This window comes from Lutjanus erythropterus, chromosome 3 (genome assembly GCF_056507025.1).
Source record: "Lutjanus erythropterus isolate fLutEry1 chromosome 3, fLutEry1.hap2, whole genome shotgun sequence".
Classification (NCBI taxonomy): domain Eukaryota; kingdom Metazoa; phylum Chordata; class Actinopteri; order Lutjaniformes; family Lutjanidae; genus Lutjanus; species Lutjanus erythropterus.
Window position 1 is genome coordinate 3340861 of NC_139319.1, and position 23674 is coordinate 3364534.

A 23674-nucleotide genomic window follows, 5' to 3' on the forward strand; every position below is an offset into this window, starting at 1 on the left:
AAATGGTTTTGCCTTTAGTTGGTTTTTCAGAAAACTCCTCAGAGTAACTTTTAATAAAACAGTCTAATAGGTATATAATTTAATTTTAAATGGAACATTTTAATAGAGTGAAAGGATCTTTCACTCACCCACAGCCATCATGTAGTCCCAGCGGTCCAGGTAACACAGGTTGAAACCCTGTCCGTCTGACGTGGTGGTTGTGATGAACACTGGGATGTTCCTGTCGCGGTTCTGCAGGACACCCACCGTCCACGCACACAGGAACCAGCTGACCGTCATCAGCATCACTCCCAGAATCCTCAGCAGGTGGAGGCTGGACATGTAGGGCACTCTCTGCGCCGTACGGGAGAGGAACACCTTCAGAACCCTGCGCAGAGGCGAGAATCGATCAGTGTTTAACCGCTGAAGACAAAATGTAGATGACTGCGAACATCACTCTCATCAATCTTTCTCCAGAATCGTATACTCCACCTTTAAAATGAGACTATTTTATTCTTTCTGAACAGAATAATTTGTTAGTGGTACATTCAATTGTATTTTTCCACAATGAGGAAACAACAAAGACAGAACAAGTAAGGCAGCACACAGCAACACTTGAGCAAGGGTGCATTTTATTTCATATGAATTTCTATGAGGGAGAATGTATGATTTCTTCTTACAAAAGCTTATTGCTTTATGATCAAAAACATGTAGTTAAACTTAGTTTGAAACTGTGGTTTCATCATCCTTCAGCAAGCTGGGACTGGCCAAAATTCTCCCGGTACATTAAAAAAAAAGTTTAGATTAGGGAAAGTTAAATAAAATACATAAGATGAAATAAAAAAAAACAAACAGCAAATGAAATAGACTATAAATACAATGACGGTGCAGTGGTAAGCTGTGAGTTGCGCCAAATACAAAAAAGGAAATAAAAGCACAGTTGAGAAACTAATCAATCAAAAGAGACACAGGAGAACAGTTTTCAATTTCAATTTAGATTTGAAAGTGTCTTGAGTTTGGGTTTTTATTTTAATGTTTTTTTTAACAGTTGTATACTACTATCCCCTGTATGATGTGAAATGATGATTGTTGATGTCCCGGCTCAGGTAGTAAAACATGCACAAATATACTGTACACAGAGAATGAATGTTATAGAGCATAACTTCACCATCCTGGGAAAAATGAAGTACAGGACGCTGCTGGGAAGTAGCAGGTTATTTGGTATCAGATCGGTGCATAGACACGTGTATTTGCTGATACAGATACCAGCATTTAAAGTAGTAACCAGACTGGGAACAACCTCAGTCTGTGTGCAGCGCTGCAGCTAAAAGCATCTTCATCCTGTTCAGTTCTGACTCTGATCAAAGACCTGGTTTATATTCTTCATGGCGATCAGGTTTAAACGCAGCCTGTGATCTGTAGTAAACATCGATGGAATTATTGTTGTGTATGTTACTGTAAAATAAAAGTAAATGCCAACCTACCTGTACATTTTCAGTGTGACGGTGCCGTAGACGATGGAGAAGCCGAGCATTCGGACCCAGCGGAGCAGAATACACCTGAACGTACTCGGCTTGAAGTACATGATGAAGACCTGCAGAGACAGAGAGACAGACAGTCAAACTACAGCAGCGTGGACGTCTGTGTCTGCTGGTGTGTATCTCAGGTATCAGATATATGTATGAAATATGCCACCTGTAAGCTCAAGTTCACTTATTAAAGAGCACAAGTGAACAAACATAACAGCAGAAATTTCAATGAAGGCAATTCTACTACTATACAACATAATACTAATACACACCATCTAAATATTAATGTATTAAAATGAGGATTTATATGTTTGTGAAGTATATGCAGAGTGTTGTGCATTAGGCATGTATCAGTCATTTTTGCAAATAGATTAAAAAATATCTCAATGTATAAATATGTTAAAATGAGGATCGAATTAATGTAAAGTGACAAGAGTGTAATTATTTGAATTGAAGTAAGAGTAATTTTACATTTATAAATGAAATAAATACAAAAACATGAATATTGCGCTCCATTTAGTTCAATGTCCAAAGTTCTATTAGAAAATAAAAACATAAACCGAAGAAATGAACACGAAATGGTTCATTTTAATCTCTGTGAACTGAACTTTGACATCTTTTAAAGTGTGAACTTGAACGACAGTCTCCACTTTTTGTGACACTTGTGACACATTAATGCATCACTGATTATAATCCAGTGATATTTTATTCTTAAATGGAGCATTGTGCATAATGAGTACTTTTAAATACATTTTGACAATAATAACTATGCACTTTTACTTGAAATCAGGACTTTTACCTGTAATAGAGTATTTTACTGCGACCTTTATGATCAAAAGAGCCATTTTTGGCCAAAAACAGAAAAAAAAAATCTGTTTGGCGCTGCAACTATTAAAATTCTCTCTTTTCCCTGAAGATACAGGCAATGACGCATATTTTAGTTGATGAAATATTAAAACTTTTTCAAAAATTTGGTGTGTAAGCTACATATTTCTTTTTACTGCTGGCAAATAAGAATCAGTTCTTGAGCCCAACTCAAACTCTTTTGTTTTGAAATAACTTTTAAAAAGTTTTGGCGACTTATAACCTTTGGTTGAGATAATTTACTCTTCTTCTTTGGATAAACTTGAATCGTGTTTTAGAAACTCAAAAAAAATAAATAAAATAAATAAAAATATAGGTGAAAGTGAGCTGTGAACCTGATTTGTCATTATTTGCCTGAAAATTAGATGGTTTTAATTTTTAACATTCACTTTCACTTGAATGAATTTAATCTTTGACTTCTGAAATTTTGAGAGGTTTCTAAAAGTCAAAGATTTAAGTTTATCTAAAGAAGAAAAGTCAATTATCTCAACAAAAGATTATTAGTTGGTTAAACTTTTTCAAAACTAAAGAATCTGAGTTGATCTCAAAACTCAGAAATCTCTTACAGTATGTTGCCTTGAAGTTTTGAGTTGTCTCAACTTTTTCATAGAACTATAACAATGATACATAAAAATTTAAATGTTAAAAAATATATTCTTTCCATATAATTTATGCCAAAGTCACAGGGAGTCGCTGTAGAGGAGCTAAAGAGCCTCAACAATATATCCAACAGAGATTTAGTAACACGTCTCATCAGCATTAACAAACACGTCCTGTTTAAACAGCGTGATGTCTGAACTCAAAGTGTTTTTCACTGTGAATCCTTTTCCGTCAGTCACGTTCAACAACAGGTTGTACCAGGTTGTCTCTGTTCAGTATGTAACAGTAAAGTGGATGACTGTAATCCAGGAATTAAAGCTCATTGTGCTCTGACAGTCGGTCTCCGTCACTCGGGATAAGAGCATCAGCTAAAGCCTAAAATGTGAATGCAAATTTACATCATCGTGTTCAGAGCACTCATAAAGGATAAACTGCTCAGAGTGAATACATATAGAATCAGAGACGGCGGGCAGTAAACATCCAGAGGGAGGCAGGTTTAATCAGTAGAAATGGCTGCACTCAAAGGGCAGATTGGGGTCTTTGTTATAGATGCAGCTGCACTGGAGGAAGAAGTAATTTGATTGGTCAGTCTAAACCTGGTGAAATAAGGCCCGATGTTTCTGTTTTCCTGAAGAGGTTAGTGTAGACGCCGCTATAGCATCAGTTCTATCAGAACATTAAAAGAAGAGTGAAGAACGACACTGAAGGCTTTTCTCCACTGAGAAGATGGAAAATGCTTTTGCTCTTCTCCTGACTGGCTGCGTCTCTTCTCCTGCATCATATGGTTCATCGATCTGATTGGTTAATGCCAATAGTAATGACATCTCGGTGTAACTTGTGAGAAGCTACGATAAACTGGCCAAATTTGCAGAAAAGTTGCAGTGATTGGACAAAAATGCAAGATCGTGCAGAATTCACTGGTTCATTGGTTGAATTTGTGTTAACTGCTGTGATCGCAGCATCATGACTTCCTGGAGGAACTGATGAAATAAAAAAACGTGTCGCCGTTCAGCTCTCAGGAGCTCAGATCATCTGGCTCGTCAGGTGTCACGTGAGCACCTGTGTTTTAGCCTTTCAATAGGAAAAAGTTAAAGAAATAGTTGTCCTTTCAGTTTCACACTGGCTGCCAACATGATGGATTTTTAACATCTACAAAATTAAATACACTAAATTAATTAAAACAGTTTGCAGAGACGTTTCGTAGAGCACCTCTTCATGTGAACACCGAACAGACCCTCCATCACATCAGGTGATGTGTTTGTAGATCAAATGGACCCCCTCCTCCTCCACCACCACAGTGACCCCTCACTGAGATGAGACGGTGAACTCTGACTTTTCATCTGGGACTCTCAGAACTACAGTCAGGGACGTGGGATGAAATTTACCTTTGAATTTATCAAACAAAACTCTTACAGCGGCGTCATTCTGTCCTGGAATGACATAAAGGTTTCACTCCTGTCCTGTCTTACATCACTTTGCAGTATATGGTTAAACAGTTTAAATTAATATATGTCCTATATATGTCTTTATCTTACAATGTGCACATTATCCTTCTCAGCCCACACATCAACCTAAATGAATCCTTTGAATCGGTTATTGTATTTAAACGTGTACAAATGCCTGCCATTACACACAATGTGCATGCACATTTTTAAAAATAAATTTAAAACTCAAAATCTTTATTTCTTTTTCACATTAGCCTTATTGAGTGTGCCACACTGTCGTTCATTACACATATCACTTCAAATCTTTAAATCGCAAAAATAAACACTGACAATAAATCAATAAATAACAATAAATGTTTTTAGACTAGAGAAAGAGTGACTGCATTATGATAGATGGAGGGCAGAAGTTTAACTAAACTGTAAAGAAAACTGAACAAACATAATAATTAGAAGAAAGTCTCCTGTTTTCTCTTATAAAAGATAAGTGCCAGTATTGATATTGCTGATCAATAATGCAGCTTGGCAAAATGCATTCATCAGTTTTTCATTCAAAGTAATAAAATAAATTCACTGAATTTCAGGGGCATTCAGTGCAGTTTGTAACTGAATGGAAGTGAATGAGGTCTGCGATGATTTGAGCTAAATGCTAATGTCAGCATGCTAACAGGCTCATGATGACAATGCTAACATTCTGACATGCTGATGCTAAGCAGGTACAATGTTTACCATGTTCGCCACATTAGTTTAGCTTGTTTTTAACTTAAATTACTTACATTACTTACTCTTAACTTTACATGCAATAATTGAATGAACATGCTAACATTAGCTAATTAGCAGATGAGGCTAATGGGAATTATATTAGTTTTGCAAATAAGCCTAAATGTTGGACAACTCTAATGTATGTAGAAATAATCTGTTATGATTAATATTTTGTTTAAGATGGTTTTACAACATAAAAAGTACATTTTTCCCTCATTGAGACATTCTGGATCTGCGTTAGGTCGACAGGTCACACTGGGCATCATGTCAGCTAGTGTTAGCATTAAAGGAAACATGGAGACGTTCATTTATGCATGTTTGAGCCTCAGTCAGATCCAAATGAGGAGTCTGCTGTGCACCAATCTAGCCAACTAACAGCCATAGAAGTATGGTGTAGTTAGCATCTTTTATTTGTTCATGTTGTTTGTAAGCTTGTTAGCTTGTAACTGACAGTGGCTGACACAGCTAATGCTAACTCAGGCTCTATGTACTGACAAGTCTGCTCTGCACTGAAAGTTTCACCAGAGGAAAAGTCAGAAGATCAGAGTCATCGGGATTCATCCTCTGAGGAACATAAATGTCTGGTTAAAAGTTTGTGACAAACTCCAGGATAAATGAAAACTTTTATTTGCTGGAAGCACTAGAAAAACAGAACACTGAATCAAATATTTTTTTCCCCTGAAGGATTTTGGCTCAAGGTGAGAACAGCTCAACAACCAGAGGAGGTAAAAATTAGCAACACATCACAGAATAACAGCAGGACAAACTGCAAAAACCTCTAAATGGCTGTAAGATTCAATCAACACGACTATAAAATGGCAACATGGCTTGTAAATAATATCTCAATCTTTGTAGGCTATTCCACGATATTGTAGGAATGACTACTGGTGCTTTCAAAAAACATTAAAATAATGAGATTTATCATAAATAATCATCAGTAATGTGGATATAATGACTAAGAGGGTAAAAGACAAATAATCAAACCACTAGAATAGTCAAAGTCGGCCTTTAAAACCAGGAAAGCACAACACTTGTGTCACTAAACTAAATATAAATGAAACCAATAAACTGTTTCAGGGCGTTTTTGCCTGATTGACAGGTGTCTCAGCCTATCACACTCAGTCCACCTCAGTTGAACCCCGTCCTGATCATAATCCTAAAAAATCCCGATTCAGACAAATGAATCAGGATTGTCTCCTGTAGCTGCCAAGATGGCAGCAAGCAGGAATAAAAAAACCCCAGGCCTTAAACTGACCCCTCAGAAATCCAACATTATACCCATGATTTTTTAAATATGTATTTTTTAAAATCTACAGCCTGTAATCTGCTCAGTCGAAAACACCCAACACTTTTAAAGGGACAGTTCACCCCAAAATCAAAAATACCTATTTTCCCCTTGGCCTGTAGTGCTGTTTATCAATCTAGACTTTTGGGGCGTATCAGTTGCAGAGTTTGTAGAGATGTCTGCGTTCTCTCTGGTAAAACATAACTAGATGGCACTCGGCCACCAAAAAATACATTTGAAAAATTCCTAACCAGCGTCTCTTGCCTAAAATCATGACCCAGTTAACCAAGATAATCTACAGACCTTGTTGTGAGCAGTTTAATATAGGAACTTTCTTTCTGCAGTAGAATCTACCAGAACTACTTTCTTTTCTATTAGAAATAAGAAAGTGGTTTTCAATTGTTTAATTGTATTTTTTGGTGTTTTGAGCACCACAAACTCAGCGCCATTTAGTCTCATTATCTTGAAAGGGGGAAGTAGGGCTGAACGATTTTGAAAAAATCTAATTGTGATTCTTTTGACTGATTTTGCAATTGTGATATTACAGTAATGATAACTAATGATGTTTTTTTTAAATAGTCTGTGTTAAGAGGTGACATCTCTGCCTCACTCATTCATTCATTTAAAAGTTTTTTTTTGCCACACATTTTGCCTTTAACAAATATTGCATCTTATGCAATTTGAAAATTGCAGAAAGCCATATTGAGATTTTGATAAAACTTCAATAACGTGCGCAGCCTTAAAGGAGAGGCAGACATCTCTGTGGCTGACATCTCCTCTGTACTCACACCAAATGAATCTAGATTCTGATTTTGGGGTGAACTGTCCCTTTAATTTATTCTAAATAGCCCAGAAAGTCATTACTGAATCAATACTATATTTAAATGAAAAATGTTGACTATTAAGATGGACATTAATTGATATGGAGATGTCATTTGATAAGAAAATATCTCTATGTTTTGCATATGATGATCATTTTTATGCACCAGTGTTCAGTTATGAGAACAGCCCATTAACTTATTCACACATCACACATTAAAGTCAATCAGTGATCAATGACCTGCAGTGCAGCACACACACACACACACACACACACACATTGAATCACTCAGAGTCAGCAGGAACGTCTCACATCGACCGACACTTTCACACAGATGGACAAAAAGTCACGGCTGACTTATGTTAACGGCTCTTTAATTGGTAAAATGAATCTGAGGATTGATTAATAATCTATCACCAGAGCAGTTATGAAAACTGTCGACGACACAAGCCAGCCCTTTTCCACTTACCCCCCCCCACACACACACACACTCACACACACACACACACTCACACACACACACCCTCAACTCATTCACCCTCCCACAAATGGTCCATTATGATATAATCCGTGCTGCTGTGCTGTGCAGTGATCTGTAAAGAGCTCTAATCTGTGACACTCTCAGCCGGCCGGCTCGCTCACACACACTCACCGGGAAGTAGAGGAGCAGAGAGCCGAACAAGATCGTCTCCAGCAGCAGGAGGCCAGACGCCCGGATCCTCTGAGGGAGGAGGAAGAAGAAGAACAGTTAGAAAGTTGTGGGTTAAAACGTTGTACCTGTACAGGCTGTCAGATTTTTTGTCAGTTTTGTTTTTAATTTTGTTACATTTTTATTTATTAATCCATTTGCTGTATAGTTTTAGTTTGTACTCCTGAGCAGCACAAAGGGGACTTGAACTAACATCTCATCATACAAACCTCTGTTGTAAAATGATCCATAAAGTAAATTAACACTTTAACACAAAATTAAAAGCAGGCTACATATGTCGTGGTTTGGGTTATTCTTAGTCACTTCCTGTTTTATTTTGGCATTTTTTTCGTTGTGTGTCTTTGTTGCTTTTACTTCCTGTCTTTGTCTGTCTTCCTGCTCTTTTTGATCAGTGATTATTTTCACTTGTTCTTGACTGTCCTCACCTGTGTCTTGTTATCCTCTCCCTCCCTTGTGTAGTTAATCCTGTGTCTTTACCTCCACAGTTGCTTGTTCGTCCTTGTCCGTTTGTCTGAGCTCTCACTGTCTTTTCTTGTGGATTTTTGCTTTGTGTTGTTCCTGTGCAGTTTTGGATTCTGGATTCTGCTTTAGTCTGTGGATTTTTGGATTCTTGACCTTGATTTTTATGTCTTTCCTACTAGTGATGTTCACTGAATGAGATCTTTAAACACTACAAACCGTGCTGCGTTCAGTGACATACTGGAGATGTCTCTACGGCTGATATCTCCATAACTCAGTGGATAAAACAGCATGGTTACCAAAGGGGAAAACGTATTTTTGATTTTTGGGAACTGTTATTTTTCAACTTGGATCCTATTTTCTCATGTTTTTGCATTTAAGAAACAAATACTGGTCCAGTATTGAGCAACACCACTGCAGCCGTGAGACGAGCTGCAATGTGATCCTTATAGGAACTTGTGCTCAGACTGTTATTCCAAGTGTCTGACAACATTACTGAAAGGATACTGACAGATATAGAGTAAGATCCTTTTTGTTTAACCCAAAACAGTTGTTAAATCGTTCTCACCAAGACCACCAAACTCCATTTACAGAAACAGTAATTTTATCACCATATAACAAATTTCATTGAAACGCAACAGAAACCAAATAAAACTCATCAAAAGAGCCTTGGTTCATCTTCCAGTGTTCCTTTAGTTTGGTCAAAATAAAACATTAATTCACTGAGTTAGAAGTGAAAATATTCTGCGTCTGCACACCGTTTCTACCCGCTGTTTCTCTGATGTCTGTCTGCCCTCCCACTCCTCTCCCGATGATTTTCACACCTAATGTGGTCGATTAAGAGTTTATTTTAACCAAACCAGAATTGGAGATTGTTGGAACAATAGAACCATTAATCCAAAACAGTTTTGGTGAGTTTTTATTCTGTTTTTGTCAAGTTTGAATGAAATGTGTCTTACAGTGATAAAATTACTGTTATTGTAAATGGAGTCTAGTGGTTTTTAACAGAGCGATATAACAGCTGTTTTTGGTTAAACAAAAAGCATCTTACTCCCTTCCATAATGTTGTGAGGCACTTAGAATAAAAAATCTGAGCACTTCTAGTGAACGTACTGTGACTTTTGTAATTGCCATTAATCTTTTAGAGACAAAAACATGGGAAAATAAGATCCAGGTTGAAGTTAGACACATAATCAGAAACATCACAACAAATTTAGATTCACATGCATTAACAACATGAAGACTGAAAGCAAGTGTGGAACATTCACACTCTACATTAACAATTACATAAGACATTTCTGCAAAATAAACACAGCAGAATCTTTGACACCATGGCTCAATGCCTAGAACAGCTCTCCTGTTCGTCCCTCTATCCAGTGCCATCTGTACGGCGGCCCTGTGCAGCCAAAAGACCTGACTCACCCGGTTTCGACGATGCCTGTAGGCCACCAGCATGCTGACGAAGATGAGGAACATGAAGACTCCCTGGACGGCCAGCACGGCGGCCCTGAGAAGCCAGGCCTCCTGCACCCAGCAGGGGGTGCCGTCCTGACAGCTCTTGCAGCCCGGCCAGCACGGGAGACAGATGGGCATGTTCGGGTAACACATACCGCCGCCGTCACTCCCGTTCACAGGGCCACCATCTGCATCGACACCCACACAAACCCATGTGAAGACTTCATATACATGTGACTTACAAAATCTCATACAGTTCATGATGCAGCAGTATACTCTGGAGACAGGAAAGCTTCACATAATGTCTCTGAAATATTTATTTTTCTGTTGTTTTATAAAATAATCACAGGCAGCTGAGGGTGAATTTCTTAACCACCAACACCAGAAAGAACCAGGGTTTGTCTTTCATCCCAAATAGGACCTTTGTGCCACAGAAAGTCTCCACCAACTCCTCCAAGAAAAGTCTTTCTGTCTTCACCAGCTTGTCTTTAACTGTCTCTGTCTTCTGTTTCCTGTTTTTTTACAGGACCAGTGTGTAGGATTTAGTGGCATCTAGTGGTGAGCTTGTAGATTGCAAACACTTTGCCTTACCCTCCCCTTCCAAGTGTGTAAGAGAAGAAAAAGTAGCTGTGAAACTTGTGCAAAATGTGAAAGGCTGCATCTAAAGCCAGTGTTTGGTTTGTCCATTCTAGGCTAAAGTAGAAATTAGCTATTAACGGCTAATTCTAAGATCATGCAAACACAACAATTCTTACTTTTGGCTGATAATACACTAATTAAAACATATGAATGAATATCATACTCAATTTTGTTCATATTCTGCCAGTAGATGCATGCTTTTGTTCATTTGTTTATTGCTTTTTTTTGGCTTATACTTAGACTAAACCTCACAGTAAATGCTGTAAAGACCAAACAATAAGCTAGAAAATGCTCAAAAAAAGTTTGGTCATGATTAATTAACTGTAGCATCCTGGTTCCACTGTCAAATCTGCAAATCTCAGCTACCAATTGAGTTAATCTTTTTTTTTTTTTTTTTAAATCAGGAGAACTTTTCCATCATTGGCTTGTCTTCTCTGTAATATATAAGAACACAGAACATACCGTAGAAAACCAACAGATATGAATCATACCCTGTGTTTAGAAAAGGCTATACAGATTTTAAAATGAGACAATAATATCTACTTGATGGACAAGCCTGGACTCATCACTTGGCTTGTAAAAAGTCTCAGTTTCTCTGCATCTTGGTTGAGTTTAAAACAGTGTGCAGGACTTTAAAGTTGAGGCAGTGACCTCTGGAGAGCCTCTCTCAGTTATTTAACCTGCTGTGTGCAGAGGTTAGTTAATTAGACTTACCCGGGTCTATCATGGGGTTGTAGTAACCCTCTTTACAGCGGCAGCAGTACTGACCCAGACGAAAACCCCGGCCTGGAATTGGTACACACTGCAAGAAACAGAAAGACTATTCTGATTATCTGTCATTGTTTTATTTACATATGACATTTGTATGTCTTTAATTAACTGTATTTAATGTGGGTTTATAAAGAATCTCAAAGAACCATGTGTGGTATTTAGTGGCATCTAGTGGTGAGGTTTTAGACTGCAACCAACTGACTACTGCTTGCCTCACCCTCCCCTTTCAGGTGTGTAGGAGAACGTACAGTGGCGGCAAAACTACTGTAATTGGCTAGTTCTTGTTACCTCAAAGGAACCATGATCTTCTCCTAAATGTACCTAGGTAGTTTTGGTGCCTAAAACTGAACCTGAAAACTGATATTAGATTTAAAAAGTAACAACATATCACTTCAGCTTGCTTACAGTATCACAATATATTGAAACATAATCTCTGTATCGTGATACATATCGTATCACCAGATCCCATGGTGTGAACACAGGGGGTCAACAGCAAAATTCTGAGGGGGGGCTCTGAAAAAATCTTTAAAAATTATTTGTCTTTTGTCACAAAAACATCTTATAAAAGCTAATTCCAGTATTCATTACTTGACTTGCAAATCTACAAATATAAATGTATAAACATATTGTTGTGGTGTTTCCTCTTATATCATCATTGAATATCAGGTAGTTTCCGTTAAGGCCTTCTCTCACTGGCTGCTGCCAAAGGACCACAATCCAAATGTTGTGTAGTTCAGAAAACACCCTGAAAAGCAGTCGATTATTTTTACTGCTTCAACGTCATCACAGACTAAAATCTTGTATATTGCCTCTGAATCTGTGTAAGACTTCAGAAAAACACTGGAGCACAGAGCAACTGCTCTGGTCTGTTTACTCCAGCAGGAAATGTGTGTCTTTTGGAGGAGGTCAGCTGTTAGAAGGACATTTTACTTGGAAAGTTTATCAAAGGTGGCCCGTTAGCTCAGTTGTTACTGAGGCTGAGTCCTCTGCAGTCCTCTCCACCTGTGGCCCTGCTGCATGTCATGCCCCGCTCTCTCTCCCCTTTTTCCTGTCATATCTGTACTATAAATTTAAAGGCATAAAAGTAAGGAATATTTAGCAAAGAGTGCAACAATACAAAAAAAAAATCCGATATAGAAAATAATGTGTTAATCCTACTGCTGAGAGGATTAAAAAAAGATAGAAAAATATGGCACAGGACACAAAGAAATAATTTCTCTCTCCATAGCCATGTTTTTTGTTGTTGCATGCTTCTGATCAGTTGGTGGCACTGATTGTTGCCATGGTAACGTGGATCTTAAACTTGAGCCAGCCTCGAGGTAAGATGTCTGATTTTTTTTTTTTGGCGTCAGTTAGTCAGTCTTTATTTTTATGAAATGGTCGAAGTAAAGGCTAGTCCAACGCTACAGACTAGTCTAAAATATGTTTGTGAAACCGGCCCACGGTCGTCGCTGGGTATTTTGCACATCGGGGATCCAAATAAACAATAAAAATAAGTTGAGCTGTGAGAACATGAAGCAGGTGCTGTGAAGCCAACAGTGCCTGAATGAAAAAGGGGTCACTTTACTCTCTCTCACTCTATTTCCCTCTGATGCTAGCTTCAATTTAGCCAGTTGGGACACACACACACACACACACACACACACACACACACACACACACACACACACACACACACACACTTGGATGGCCGGTGTGTTAATCTAAGTTAAAAGCTAAATGGATACATAATGCCTCGACTGAGAGTATTATCCTTTTCTAGAGAAATCCTGTTCCCAAGCGCACACACACACAAACACAAACACACACAGACACACACACACACACACACACACACACACACACACACACACACACACACACACACACACACACACACACAAACACACCGGCCTCACATATGTATATACAAACCCACAACCCCCTTATCAAAGCTCAAAGACCTAATGCCGCGGGCTGAACATTAATGTGATATGGATTATACAGAGCAGTCAACTTAATTCTCTTCATGTTGGCATCTGAATTCAACAGATAGTCGTAGTAAATGAGTGGATTCAGTCATCTGTCATGTTTAAGTTGGAACGCTTTACAGCTTCATGGTCGTCTCAACACCTGTTATTTACATCAGTGTTGTGCAAACTTTCATGAGGCGCTTAAACGATGTGTATGATCAAGAAACACTCGTGAATCATGTTTCATTTGAGACATAAATGAGCAAATAAGAGAATAAAAAGGTAAATATTGTACTTTTTACTCAATTACATTTATTTTTAATTTCTGATTATTTTATAAATTAAAGGTCCAGTGTGTAATATTTAGGGGGATTTACTGGCACAAATTGAATACAATAACCATAAGTACATTGTTTTGTTTTCATTACCTTAGAATGAGCTGTTTATATCTACAGAGGGCACATGTCTGCATTATTATAATATCATTATTACCTGAAGCTTAGGCAATATTGTCTATCATACATTCATGCCAATAAAGAATACGGAATTGAACTGAAATATAATATTTAACAGAGCAAGATATGACAGATCAGCGCGTCATTCTTTGACATGGCAAGACAAAGAAAAACAAAAAGATGAGACAACATGAGATAAGATGAGGTGAAAAAGACCAAGAAGAGACAAGGGGCCCTGTCGTAGACCCGGCGGATGAAACGCCTGACGCAAGTGGTATTGCTATCTTACACCGGCACAGTTGTCATTTTCCCCACATCTGCAAGACAGCAAATGAACTTGAACCAGTCTGTCCCGTGGACAGGAGGTCTACAAATGCTTCTTACAGGTGATGAGCGCTGACTTTCTGATTGGTTTATTGCATGTTACACCCAAAAGACACCCATGAATTAATCAAGGCACTTATGCACAGCTGACAGGGCGTATCCCACTGTGCACTGAGAGTGCATGACAGGACAATGCTGATAAAGACTACATAAGATGAGACAAAAAAGGATGACGCAAAAATTAGATGAAATGAGCGAGGATGACATGACGATGTGCATCAAAAAGAGACAAGACATGACAGGTCAGGACATCATATTTCAAGACATGACAGGGCAAAGCAGACAAGAAGATGAGACAAGACCTGCAAGGACATGACTATATGACAAGATGATGAGATGAGAGAAGATAGGACAGGTGAGGACAACACAAGGCCTGATAGAACAAGGCAGGAAGAGACTACATGAGATGAGAAGAGACAGGACAGGCCAGGACAGGACACGATACAACAGGACCAGAAGAGATATGGCTGATTGAACATGTCATGGTAAGTCTATATGAAATATGATAAGATGAACCTCAAGGAGAGATGATGCAAGACAAGATGATGAGACAAAATGAAAAAGGGTGTGAAAGGAAAGCAAGGACAAGGAGATGAGACAGGACAAGACAAGATGAGATGAGCTGAGATGAGATGGGATGATACGTGACAAGACTCATTGAGAAATGAGAGGGGATGGGACCAAACAGGACAGAAGAAAGTGGGTGACCCAGTACAAGTTCTGCTCAGTCGAATGGTTTGAATCCACTAAGCCAGGTAGGACATGACGGGACAAAGGGTGCCATGTGGATTTGGGGATTTTTAGGACTGTTCTTCTCTTGTGTTTCAGACCTCAGTGAGTGCGGTGCATAAAGGAGAAGTATGTCAGCGGACTGGATTATCGCCATAATCCATCAGATCATCCTGCAGCCCGCCACCCAAGCGCAACCATCTTTAAATAGACGGCTGAGATGAGAGGTAGAGGATTGGGTCTGGACAGACAGGCCGGCAGGGAAAAGGGAAACTGACGCCAAAAGAGGAGGGTTGGAGGAGGAGGAGAGGACGAGGCAGCAGACAGAAGAGTTAAAGTGTGACTGGGTGAAAGCATGAGCAAAGGATAAAAGGCAGAAACGAAGTAATGAGCACAGACAGAAAGGGCTTAAACCATTTTCAGAGGTCGCAAACAGTTTAGAGTGAATTTGTGTGATGTAACTAAAATTCATTAACATGAATTTTAACACAGTTTAAACAGCTGGGCTACAGTTTATATAGTATATACATGAAGTGGAAACAGTCTGAGTTGTGTAATGATGTCTTTAAAGGTTTTGCTTGAATTTGGAAACGAGACAATCTCATCAAAAAGTGCTACTTAAAACCAGAGGTCTGGACTTGAGTCACATGACTTAGACTTGAGTCAGATTCAAGTCACAAATTTGACTCTAGGCTCAACTTGACAAAATCAAAAAAGACTTACAGCTCGACTAGACTAGCACCAATGACTTGTGACTGGACTTGGACTTCAGCCTTTTCCCTACAAAATACTTCACACTTTACACGACGCCCAAAGATTAAAAAGACTGTTATTTTAAAAGTCCACAGTTGCCCCCGACTAAAGATTTCCCTAGTCAGTTTAAGCCCACAATCACCTAGTCATTGCATGTTTATAATATTAATTTTACTTGTTTACATAGGTATTTTTGGGTCACAAAGCAAGCCATCTGGAAAATATAAACAGCAAAAAGGTTAATGACTCTGAATGAGTCAGAACAACCAGCAACCTGCTAATGGCAGCTACAGCACAGTTAGCAACAAAGCACCGGGACAAAAAGGTCTGTATTGCAACAATCCTGCAGGCCAAGCAGCGAGATACAGCTTCTGAATGGAATTTAAGGTTTTTTTTATTGCAACTAACAAACAAATGGAAACATGGTTGACTAAGACTGTTGGCACAGAGTAATCGAGTTATGTGCATCGACTATTAGGGAAGTAACACTTAACACTTAATTCCCAAGATCCACTTTGTTTGAACCATGAAGAATTACTGAGCTCCAGCTAGAAAAAATGATGCCAAAGATCATTTTGTTTGTGTACAAAACAAGATGGTCAACCAAAAACCAAACTGCAGAATGCAAAACATGTTTGGCATTTGATAATTTGCAGATTTGTTAATATTAAAATAGATAGGGAGTTTATGCTTAGCTTGTGTTAGCATAACTGCTAACATTGTTCAGCTGTCCATATTTACATCAGATTTGGACTATGACACTGGCGGTGCCAAATCAGAAAAAGTATAAAATCTTAAAAGCTGAAAAAGTTGACTTATAACCAAAGACCAAATGTCAACAGCGTCGAAAGTCAGACACACCAGAAGACGCCTGCATCACTTCTTCAGCACCGACAGCCATCAGCGTTTGTGTTAATTAATTAATTTCCTGACACTTAAAGGTGCTAAAAACAACATTAAGCCTGATGTTAGCAAACAGCAAACAGCTATTTGCAATGTACAGATACAGTGTAGTAACGACTTCCTGAGCGGAGAATGATGTCACACTCCCTGGGGTTTTGTTGTTATTTAGTTTTCTCTGTTTATCTGGGATGGATGTGTGTGCGTGCTCGTGCAAGTTCCTCTTGGTCTTCCCTGCATCCATTTTCAACATGGCGGCCTGGTGAGTAACTTTATCATATTAGTACTATACAGTCACTAAAATATGTTTTTGGAAATGTTTTTGATGAGAAAGAGTTGATGCAGTAACAGAATATTGATCAATTTCTGATCAATGCTACTGTTGTGCAACTGTTTACGATCTGGGTAGGTTTAGAGACAGAAAACACCTGGTAATGGTTAGAGAAAGATCATAGTTTAGGCTAAAATTATCACACATTCTTTTTGATTACAAACTTTATCATTTCGCATTTGTTTCTAAAAATATTTTAAATGAGAAATACACAATGCAGTGACAGAATCTTGATCGATATTTGATCAGCACTGCCTGGTTTGACAGGTTGATCAGAGTTTTGTGAGCAGTGTGAGTTCAGATGACACTTTTCCCCAAAACTTTACTGAAAAAAAAAAGAAGAAGCGTGCATTTGTTTGGGTCTGAAATGCTGGTGCTCTACATCGACCTCTTGGCTTAATGTTGTATTGCACCTTTAACAACAAATAATCTCTGGTACGATTTGTGCCAAGACACTACAAAGCTTTGATTGGTTGATTATCTGGAGCAACACCAGACCGATCTGAATCGCCAAACAAGTCAGAAATGAGAGCATTCAATATCCAAAATTTATTCGTAACACCAAACTGCGTTTAACTCCAAATCAAACCCACCTCCATCACAGGCAGCATAAAGAGTTAAGCCAAAGATGATTATTGTCTCATCTGCATCATTAACAGATGAGGCTGATCGGCTCAAAGCTATTAAAAGTTTCACAAAAAGGGGACATCCTGATGGCTCATTAATCAAAGTCACAGTACAGTGTGTACTTCACAGTCACTGTCCTGGAGTACGACCAATGCTCACCTTTGTCACGTGTCATTTCCCTTCATTTCTCTCCTGTTTGAGCTACCTAGTAAATGCTGAACATTAGAAAATTTGCAGGTTTGAAAATATCCGCTCAATTATCGTACAACCCCAGAAAAAAATCTTCTGATATCCAAAACTTATTTGTGGGTCAGTCTAATTAATGACAATAATACCAAATATCATAATTAAACTTTTCCTCTCGCTTTTAAAAGCATCTTTTTGCTTCACAGGTGAGGTAACACCTCTGTACTGTGTGTTGGATGGTTTGTTGCTGTTTGTGGGTCAGAGTCCTTTTTGTGAGGCAAGAGGAGGGAGCTTTGAAACTGAAGAATGACTGATGCAAATTCTCAAACCAACCTGTTGACGAAATGCCATTAAATTTTGCAAGTTTGTTTGGACTTGACATAATCGAGGTTATCTACATTTGGTTGCAATTGCCTACTTACTAATGAGTAAGTAATCATTAGGTAATTAAAGTAATGAGGGACTACTTAGTAACTACTTATTAGCTGGAACACTTTAGGAAACTCAAAAAGAGTAAGTAATGTTTAAGTAATTAGTAATTAATGAGTTGTTAGTAGCTCTGAGCCCTTCACCAGCTGATCTGAGGTCAGGAATCATTCATAAAGAAAGTGATGAGTATGATTAATTCACAGATATTAATGAACTCTTGCTTAATGACTCATTGATATAGGATCTCACACTCTGTTCTCTATTAACTCATCATTATCTACTACTTCGATTCCCAACATGTGGTCTGCGCCCCCCTAACGAGGGCGGTGAAAGTCACAGGTGGTCCCCATGGCTCTGTCTGCTCCAAGGCTGTCACAATTAAATTTGGACATGCTAATCAAAATCACAATTTCTACAAAAATCTGTATACAAAACTATATACTAGTAGGCCACAACCCGACCTCTCACACTCTGTGATAATGAATTATTATTGTCCTCTGTTGGATTTTTAAAGAAAAAGTGCTAATCTGTGTTAGAAAAGTGATATTTGACAGGTAAAGGTTCTAAGCATGGAAACAATTGTAATTGATGTTACCTCCTCATTCATTCCCTGGTAACTACTCAATTTTATTTAAAAGTGTTTCTGAAAATTTTACTAGTGCACTAGCACTACCAAAGTCACCAGGATTCATTATCTGGGGACCATGGGTATTTACACCATGTGCCATCCAGCAGATGTTGAGATATTTCACTGGATGTTTGAAAACTTTGACCTGCTCGTGGTCCTCGATGAAAAGTCAAGGGATCACCGAAGTCACTATGATTCATCGTATTGGTACCTTTAACATTTACTCCAAATTTCATAGCAATCTATCCAATACTTTTTGAGATATTTCAGAGTGGACCAAAATGTTGGACGTATTGACGTTATCATCCCTAGAGCCACATTGTTAGCGTGGCTAAAAGTGTAAAGCTGTCTATAAATGGCTGTAAATGGCAATGTGGTGCTGATGGATCCATATCTGCACCAAAACAACCACTCTGTTTCTTGACCTTCTATCAGATTTATTTTAAATCTGTTGAATAGTTTTTGAGATCCTGATAACTGAGAAACAGACTGAACACATACACTCCTTGGCAGAGGTAATAAACCAGTCATTGTGACTTTTGTTAGCAATCATTAAATGAGCATTTTCTGTGAAGTAGACTAAACATGAAAGTATGAAAAAAGTAAAACTTTTCTATTGTGGTTTAGCCCAAAGAAACCGAGGAGCATATAGTTTCTCCTGGTCCTTATATCAGATTAACAAAAGTTTACCTCCATGGTGGTGCGGTTGCACTCGTGAGTATCAGCAAACCAGCTGTCTCCTTTTGCACACTGGTCCAAGTCGATGTCTTGAATGTTGACATCCACACGGATCACACCTCTGACACAGACACACACACACGGGAAGGAGGGGGACGGAGGTCACAGAGACAGATGTGAGTCAGAGCAAAGAAACAAAGAGCAGCTCCAAACATCATCAGACTCATTAGAATAATCCCCTATTTTTCTCCTTCAGTTCTGCTTTTCATCTGCAGAAACCTGCATGGATTTTAAGTGGATTCCCTTTCAAATGGCAGATTTTATCCAACTCTGTTGATTCAACACATTTTTTCTTATTCCAAATGCTTATCAAACGTGTCTGCAGAGTGCTGGAGAGAAGGTCACAGGGGCCAACACAGAACTAGAAAGGCAGGTGAAATACAAATACTGCTGCTGTCAGCTTCAAAGCTTTTATCCTTTTCAGGGACTTAGTGAAAAAAGGACGTGTTTTCAGTATTTCTGAAATGTTACCCTGGTTTTTAATATGTTTTACTGGCAGTACAGACAAGATAATTTCCTCAAGCTTCAGCGAAGAGCACGAAAATCAACAAAACTCTACAAGACACTGTTTACAAACCTCCAGTGTCTCATTCTGCACATAATGGCAGAGATGGAAGAAGTATTCGATCTTGTACTAAAGTAACAGTACAATAAAGTAGAAATACTCTGTTACAAATAAGGTAAAAGTACAAACATAGTAGTCCCAAATTATACTTAAATTACCAAATTATGCAGACTGGTGTTTCAGAATAATGTTGGAGGTGGAGCTGATTTTAACTATTTATAAGCACCAATGTTTGCCTGATTTTCACAGCTTAGCTTATACTGTATATGTAGTGCTTGAAAGAGTTACGAAAGTGACTGATTTTTTAATTACCTATTAAAATATTTAGTCAGTAACTTGATGCAATTATCACAATATTCAAGTTAGCAGTTGTTCTTCATAGCTACACTGGCGGTTGGTCTGTGAAGCTAATGTGAGCAGTTCATCTGTGTAGCTAATGGAAGCGGTTAGTGTGTGGAGCTAACATTAGCAGCTGGTCTGTGTAGCTAATGTTAGCAGTTGGTCAATGTTGCTAATGTTATCATATAATCTGTTACTCAAGCCTGCCGACCTCATTGCTGGATAGAGGCTTTAAATCGTGCCCAGATAATATCAACATAACTTAAACATTCACCATTACTGTTCCATTTACATCTGCTAGCTACCATGGACAGAGTACACAAGGACATTTACAAATTAGTCTTGATTGTTTTCAGTTTGAATCTTTCATGTATTGTTATGTTACTTTGTGTCTGGACAGTTTCGAAGACGAGCTGTCAAGGGAGCTGTCTGCTAAGTACAATGAGAAGCAGCACTGTTAGCAACGTTAGCTGGTCAGTCAGTGTAGCACCAAAGTTGACCTGATTTTCACAGCTCAGCTACGCTAGGTTGCTATGGCTCCTTTTTACACGACTTAAATATTCACCATTATTGTTCCATTAATGTTAGCTACCTCCCATAGACAGAGTACACATGAACACTGACAAATTAGTCTTAGAGGCTGTAGGTTTGAGTCTTACATGTAGTGTTTTTTGTGTCTGGACAGTTTCAAACAAAGACAAGCTGTCAAGGGAATAGGTAGCATGAGAGCTTGTTGCAAAGAACATTGAGAAGCTACACAGTTTGAGAATAAGTTGAAATATGTGGTGACTGTTGCTCTGACCTGCGAGGGGAAGTCAGATTATATCCAAGCACAGAGTGTAAGAAAGAGACATCTCAATGTTAGCCAACCTGTGAAAATCAGATTAACTTTGATGCTACACTGAGTGACTAGCTAATGTTGCTAGCAGTTATCTAGGAGACTGAGGTGAGTATAAAAAAAGATCAAAAACACCATAAAAACAAACAGTAAATTGAACTGAAAAGTGAAGTAACTAACTTAAGGATGAAAAAGCACTGTAAAGTAATCAGCAAAGTTGAAGGTGTAATGTTACCATATAGTTCACAGGAGGTAAACAGAGTTGCAGTTCATAAAAGGGATGTACATCACACTACATGGTGCAAGTAGAGAATGAAGTAGGAGAAAATAGAAATACTTAAGTAAAGTAGAAGTTAAATGTGAAAGAAAATCAATCAATCAATACACTTGAGTATCGCAATATGTAAGGGATAATGTATCAGGATGATATATTCACATCAGGATCTTGTATCACCCTGTCAGGATTTATTTCACAATAGTGAACTGCTCACTGCACATTATCCTGCTATCTTACCAAAATAAACCAATAACTTGATGCAAAATACTGCATCAAGAAACTCAGGTTCTAGGCATGTGGTGGTGTGTTCTTCATGCTATGTCAATTTTCCTAAAATTAGATTAAAAATAGAAATATATCACCTTGCTTACAGTATCACAATATATTGAATTGTAACCCCTGTATTGTGATACTTATTGTATCGCCAGATTATGGGCAATAAATACACAGCCCTACTCCTGACATTAATACACCTGTCTAAAATAAATGACATCATCAGCGTATGACAGCTGTCACTGTCTGTGAATTTTGTGTGTGTGTGTGTGTGTGTGTGTGTGCGTGTGTGTGTGTGTGTGTGTGTGTGTGTGTGTGTGTGTGTGTGTTTTGGTGTGTTTGTGTGGGCCCTAACCTGAACTCCGGCGTCAGGTCGGGCTTGAGGCCATAGAAGGACGTGGACAGGGTGAGCAACCAGCTGGGCACGAAGCGCCCGTCCTTACAGTCGAGGAAGGGGGCGCTGGCCCAGCGCACCCCACTGCGATTGGTCACGTAGCTGTCCCCCTGCCTCCATTTGGGCGTTTCCAGGGTGCTGAGGTCGTTTAGGAGTACCCGCTTGGACAGGCCTGCCATCGGCTGGGTGGATTCTGGGAATTTAAAGCTCCTGAACCAGCGGTCGTCGGGGGCCGGGGCAGGCGGGTGCAGGCTCTCCCAGGCCTTGGATAAGTCCTGGAGGATGATGGTCTGCACCTTGGCGGTCGGGTGGCGGGAGGCACAAAGCACCAGCTGCGGCACCTGGGCGGACGGGTCAGCGTCAAAGGTGAGCAGGGCGCGCTGGATGAGCAGGTCTGCCTCCAGGAGGGCGCGGACCAGAGCATGGTACCACTCCATGTCCTCCTGCACGGTGCTCTCCCGCAGGTCGCTGGCCTGGAAGATCATGTTGAGGAAGTTGGCTGTATTTGCCAGTGCATCAAGAGCCGGCCTCAGGGGGGCACTGAAACTGGAGGGCAGGAACCCGGTCTGCCCTGGTGGGCTGTACGCCCGTGAACAGCGAGCCCCCTCCAGAGTGGAACGTTCTCCAGAGTACATGAAGGTCTCAGCTGGTGTCCAGTCATCCTCCTCCTCTGTGGGAGCTTCTGAAGGCACCACTGCAAATCCAGATGGCTCTGGGGGGCTGAAGGAGGCTGAGGCGCTGGTGGGGGTGAGGATGTCTGAGGCTCCTGAGGTGTCTGTGCTGTTTGATAAAGAGTCAGTGCTATTGTCTGTCCTCACCGTGACACCTGAGGTGAAGTCTGGGGTCACCTGCGCACTGAGGAGGGCTGGGAGGAGAAGAAGAAGCCAAACTGGACCCATCCTGAAGTCACTCTGAGGAAGAGGAGGAGGAGGTGAGGGGGGGTCACACACCTACAACACCGTCTCTTTTTGACCCCTCTGTTTTTCCCTCGAGGAGAAAAAGTCACATGTTTGCGGAGGTTCGGACTTTCCGCGAGGACTTCTTCATCCTCATCTTCACATCAGCGAGGCTGCAGAGGCAGCAGCAGCAGCAGCAGGTGTCCGGGGCAGCGCTCGGTCTGCGGCGCTCACACTCACTCACACTCGGAGCGCACAGCTCCATCTGTGCGCCGCACGGTCACACACTCGCACGAAGATGTCATTAAACCTGCGTGTCCTCGGTGCTGCTGCTGCTGCTGCTGATTGGAGGCGGAGGACGCAGGGAACAAACCCCGCATCTTCGCAGTCCGTCCGGTGCCTCCTGCCTGCGGTGCCGCTCAGTCTCCGATGCTTTATGCGCAAAACTCCGCAGCGTGCGCAAGGAGGAGGAGGTGAAGGAGGAGGAGAAGGCGGGGAGGAGGAGGAGGAGGAGGGAGAAGCCTCAAAGTTGGGGGTTTCCCCGTGTCAGGTGGGAGAAGGAGGAGTGAGGAGAGTCGTGTGTTGGATGGAGAGAAGAAGAAGAACCTCCTCTTCCTCTACTTCTTCTCCTGTCTGCCGCTCTGCTATCTGTTGCTCCAAAGAGCC

The 23674-nt window shown here is 39.9% G+C and overlaps 1 protein-coding gene across 1 annotated transcript in view; it reads right to left on the reverse strand.

Moving 5' to 3' along the window:
* Window positions 1–23674, reverse strand: part of gpr179 (G protein-coupled receptor 179) — a 31119-nt gene extending 7445 nt beyond the window's left edge. Inside the window, exons 1-7 of the mRNA XM_084714693.1 lie at window positions 22074–23674; window positions 19379–19487; window positions 11258–11345; window positions 9872–10092; window positions 7934–8002; window positions 1464–1573; window positions 129–367 (exon numbers count right to left, since the gene is read on the reverse strand). Coding sequence (XP_084570819.1) covers window positions 129–367; window positions 1464–1573; window positions 7934–8002; window positions 9872–10092; window positions 11258–11345; window positions 19379–19487; window positions 22074–23011 — 1774 coding nt within the window. The 5' untranslated portion in view covers window positions 23012–23674. The remainder of the gene's footprint in view (window positions 1–128; window positions 368–1463; window positions 1574–7933; window positions 8003–9871; window positions 10093–11257; window positions 11346–19378; window positions 19488–22073) is intronic.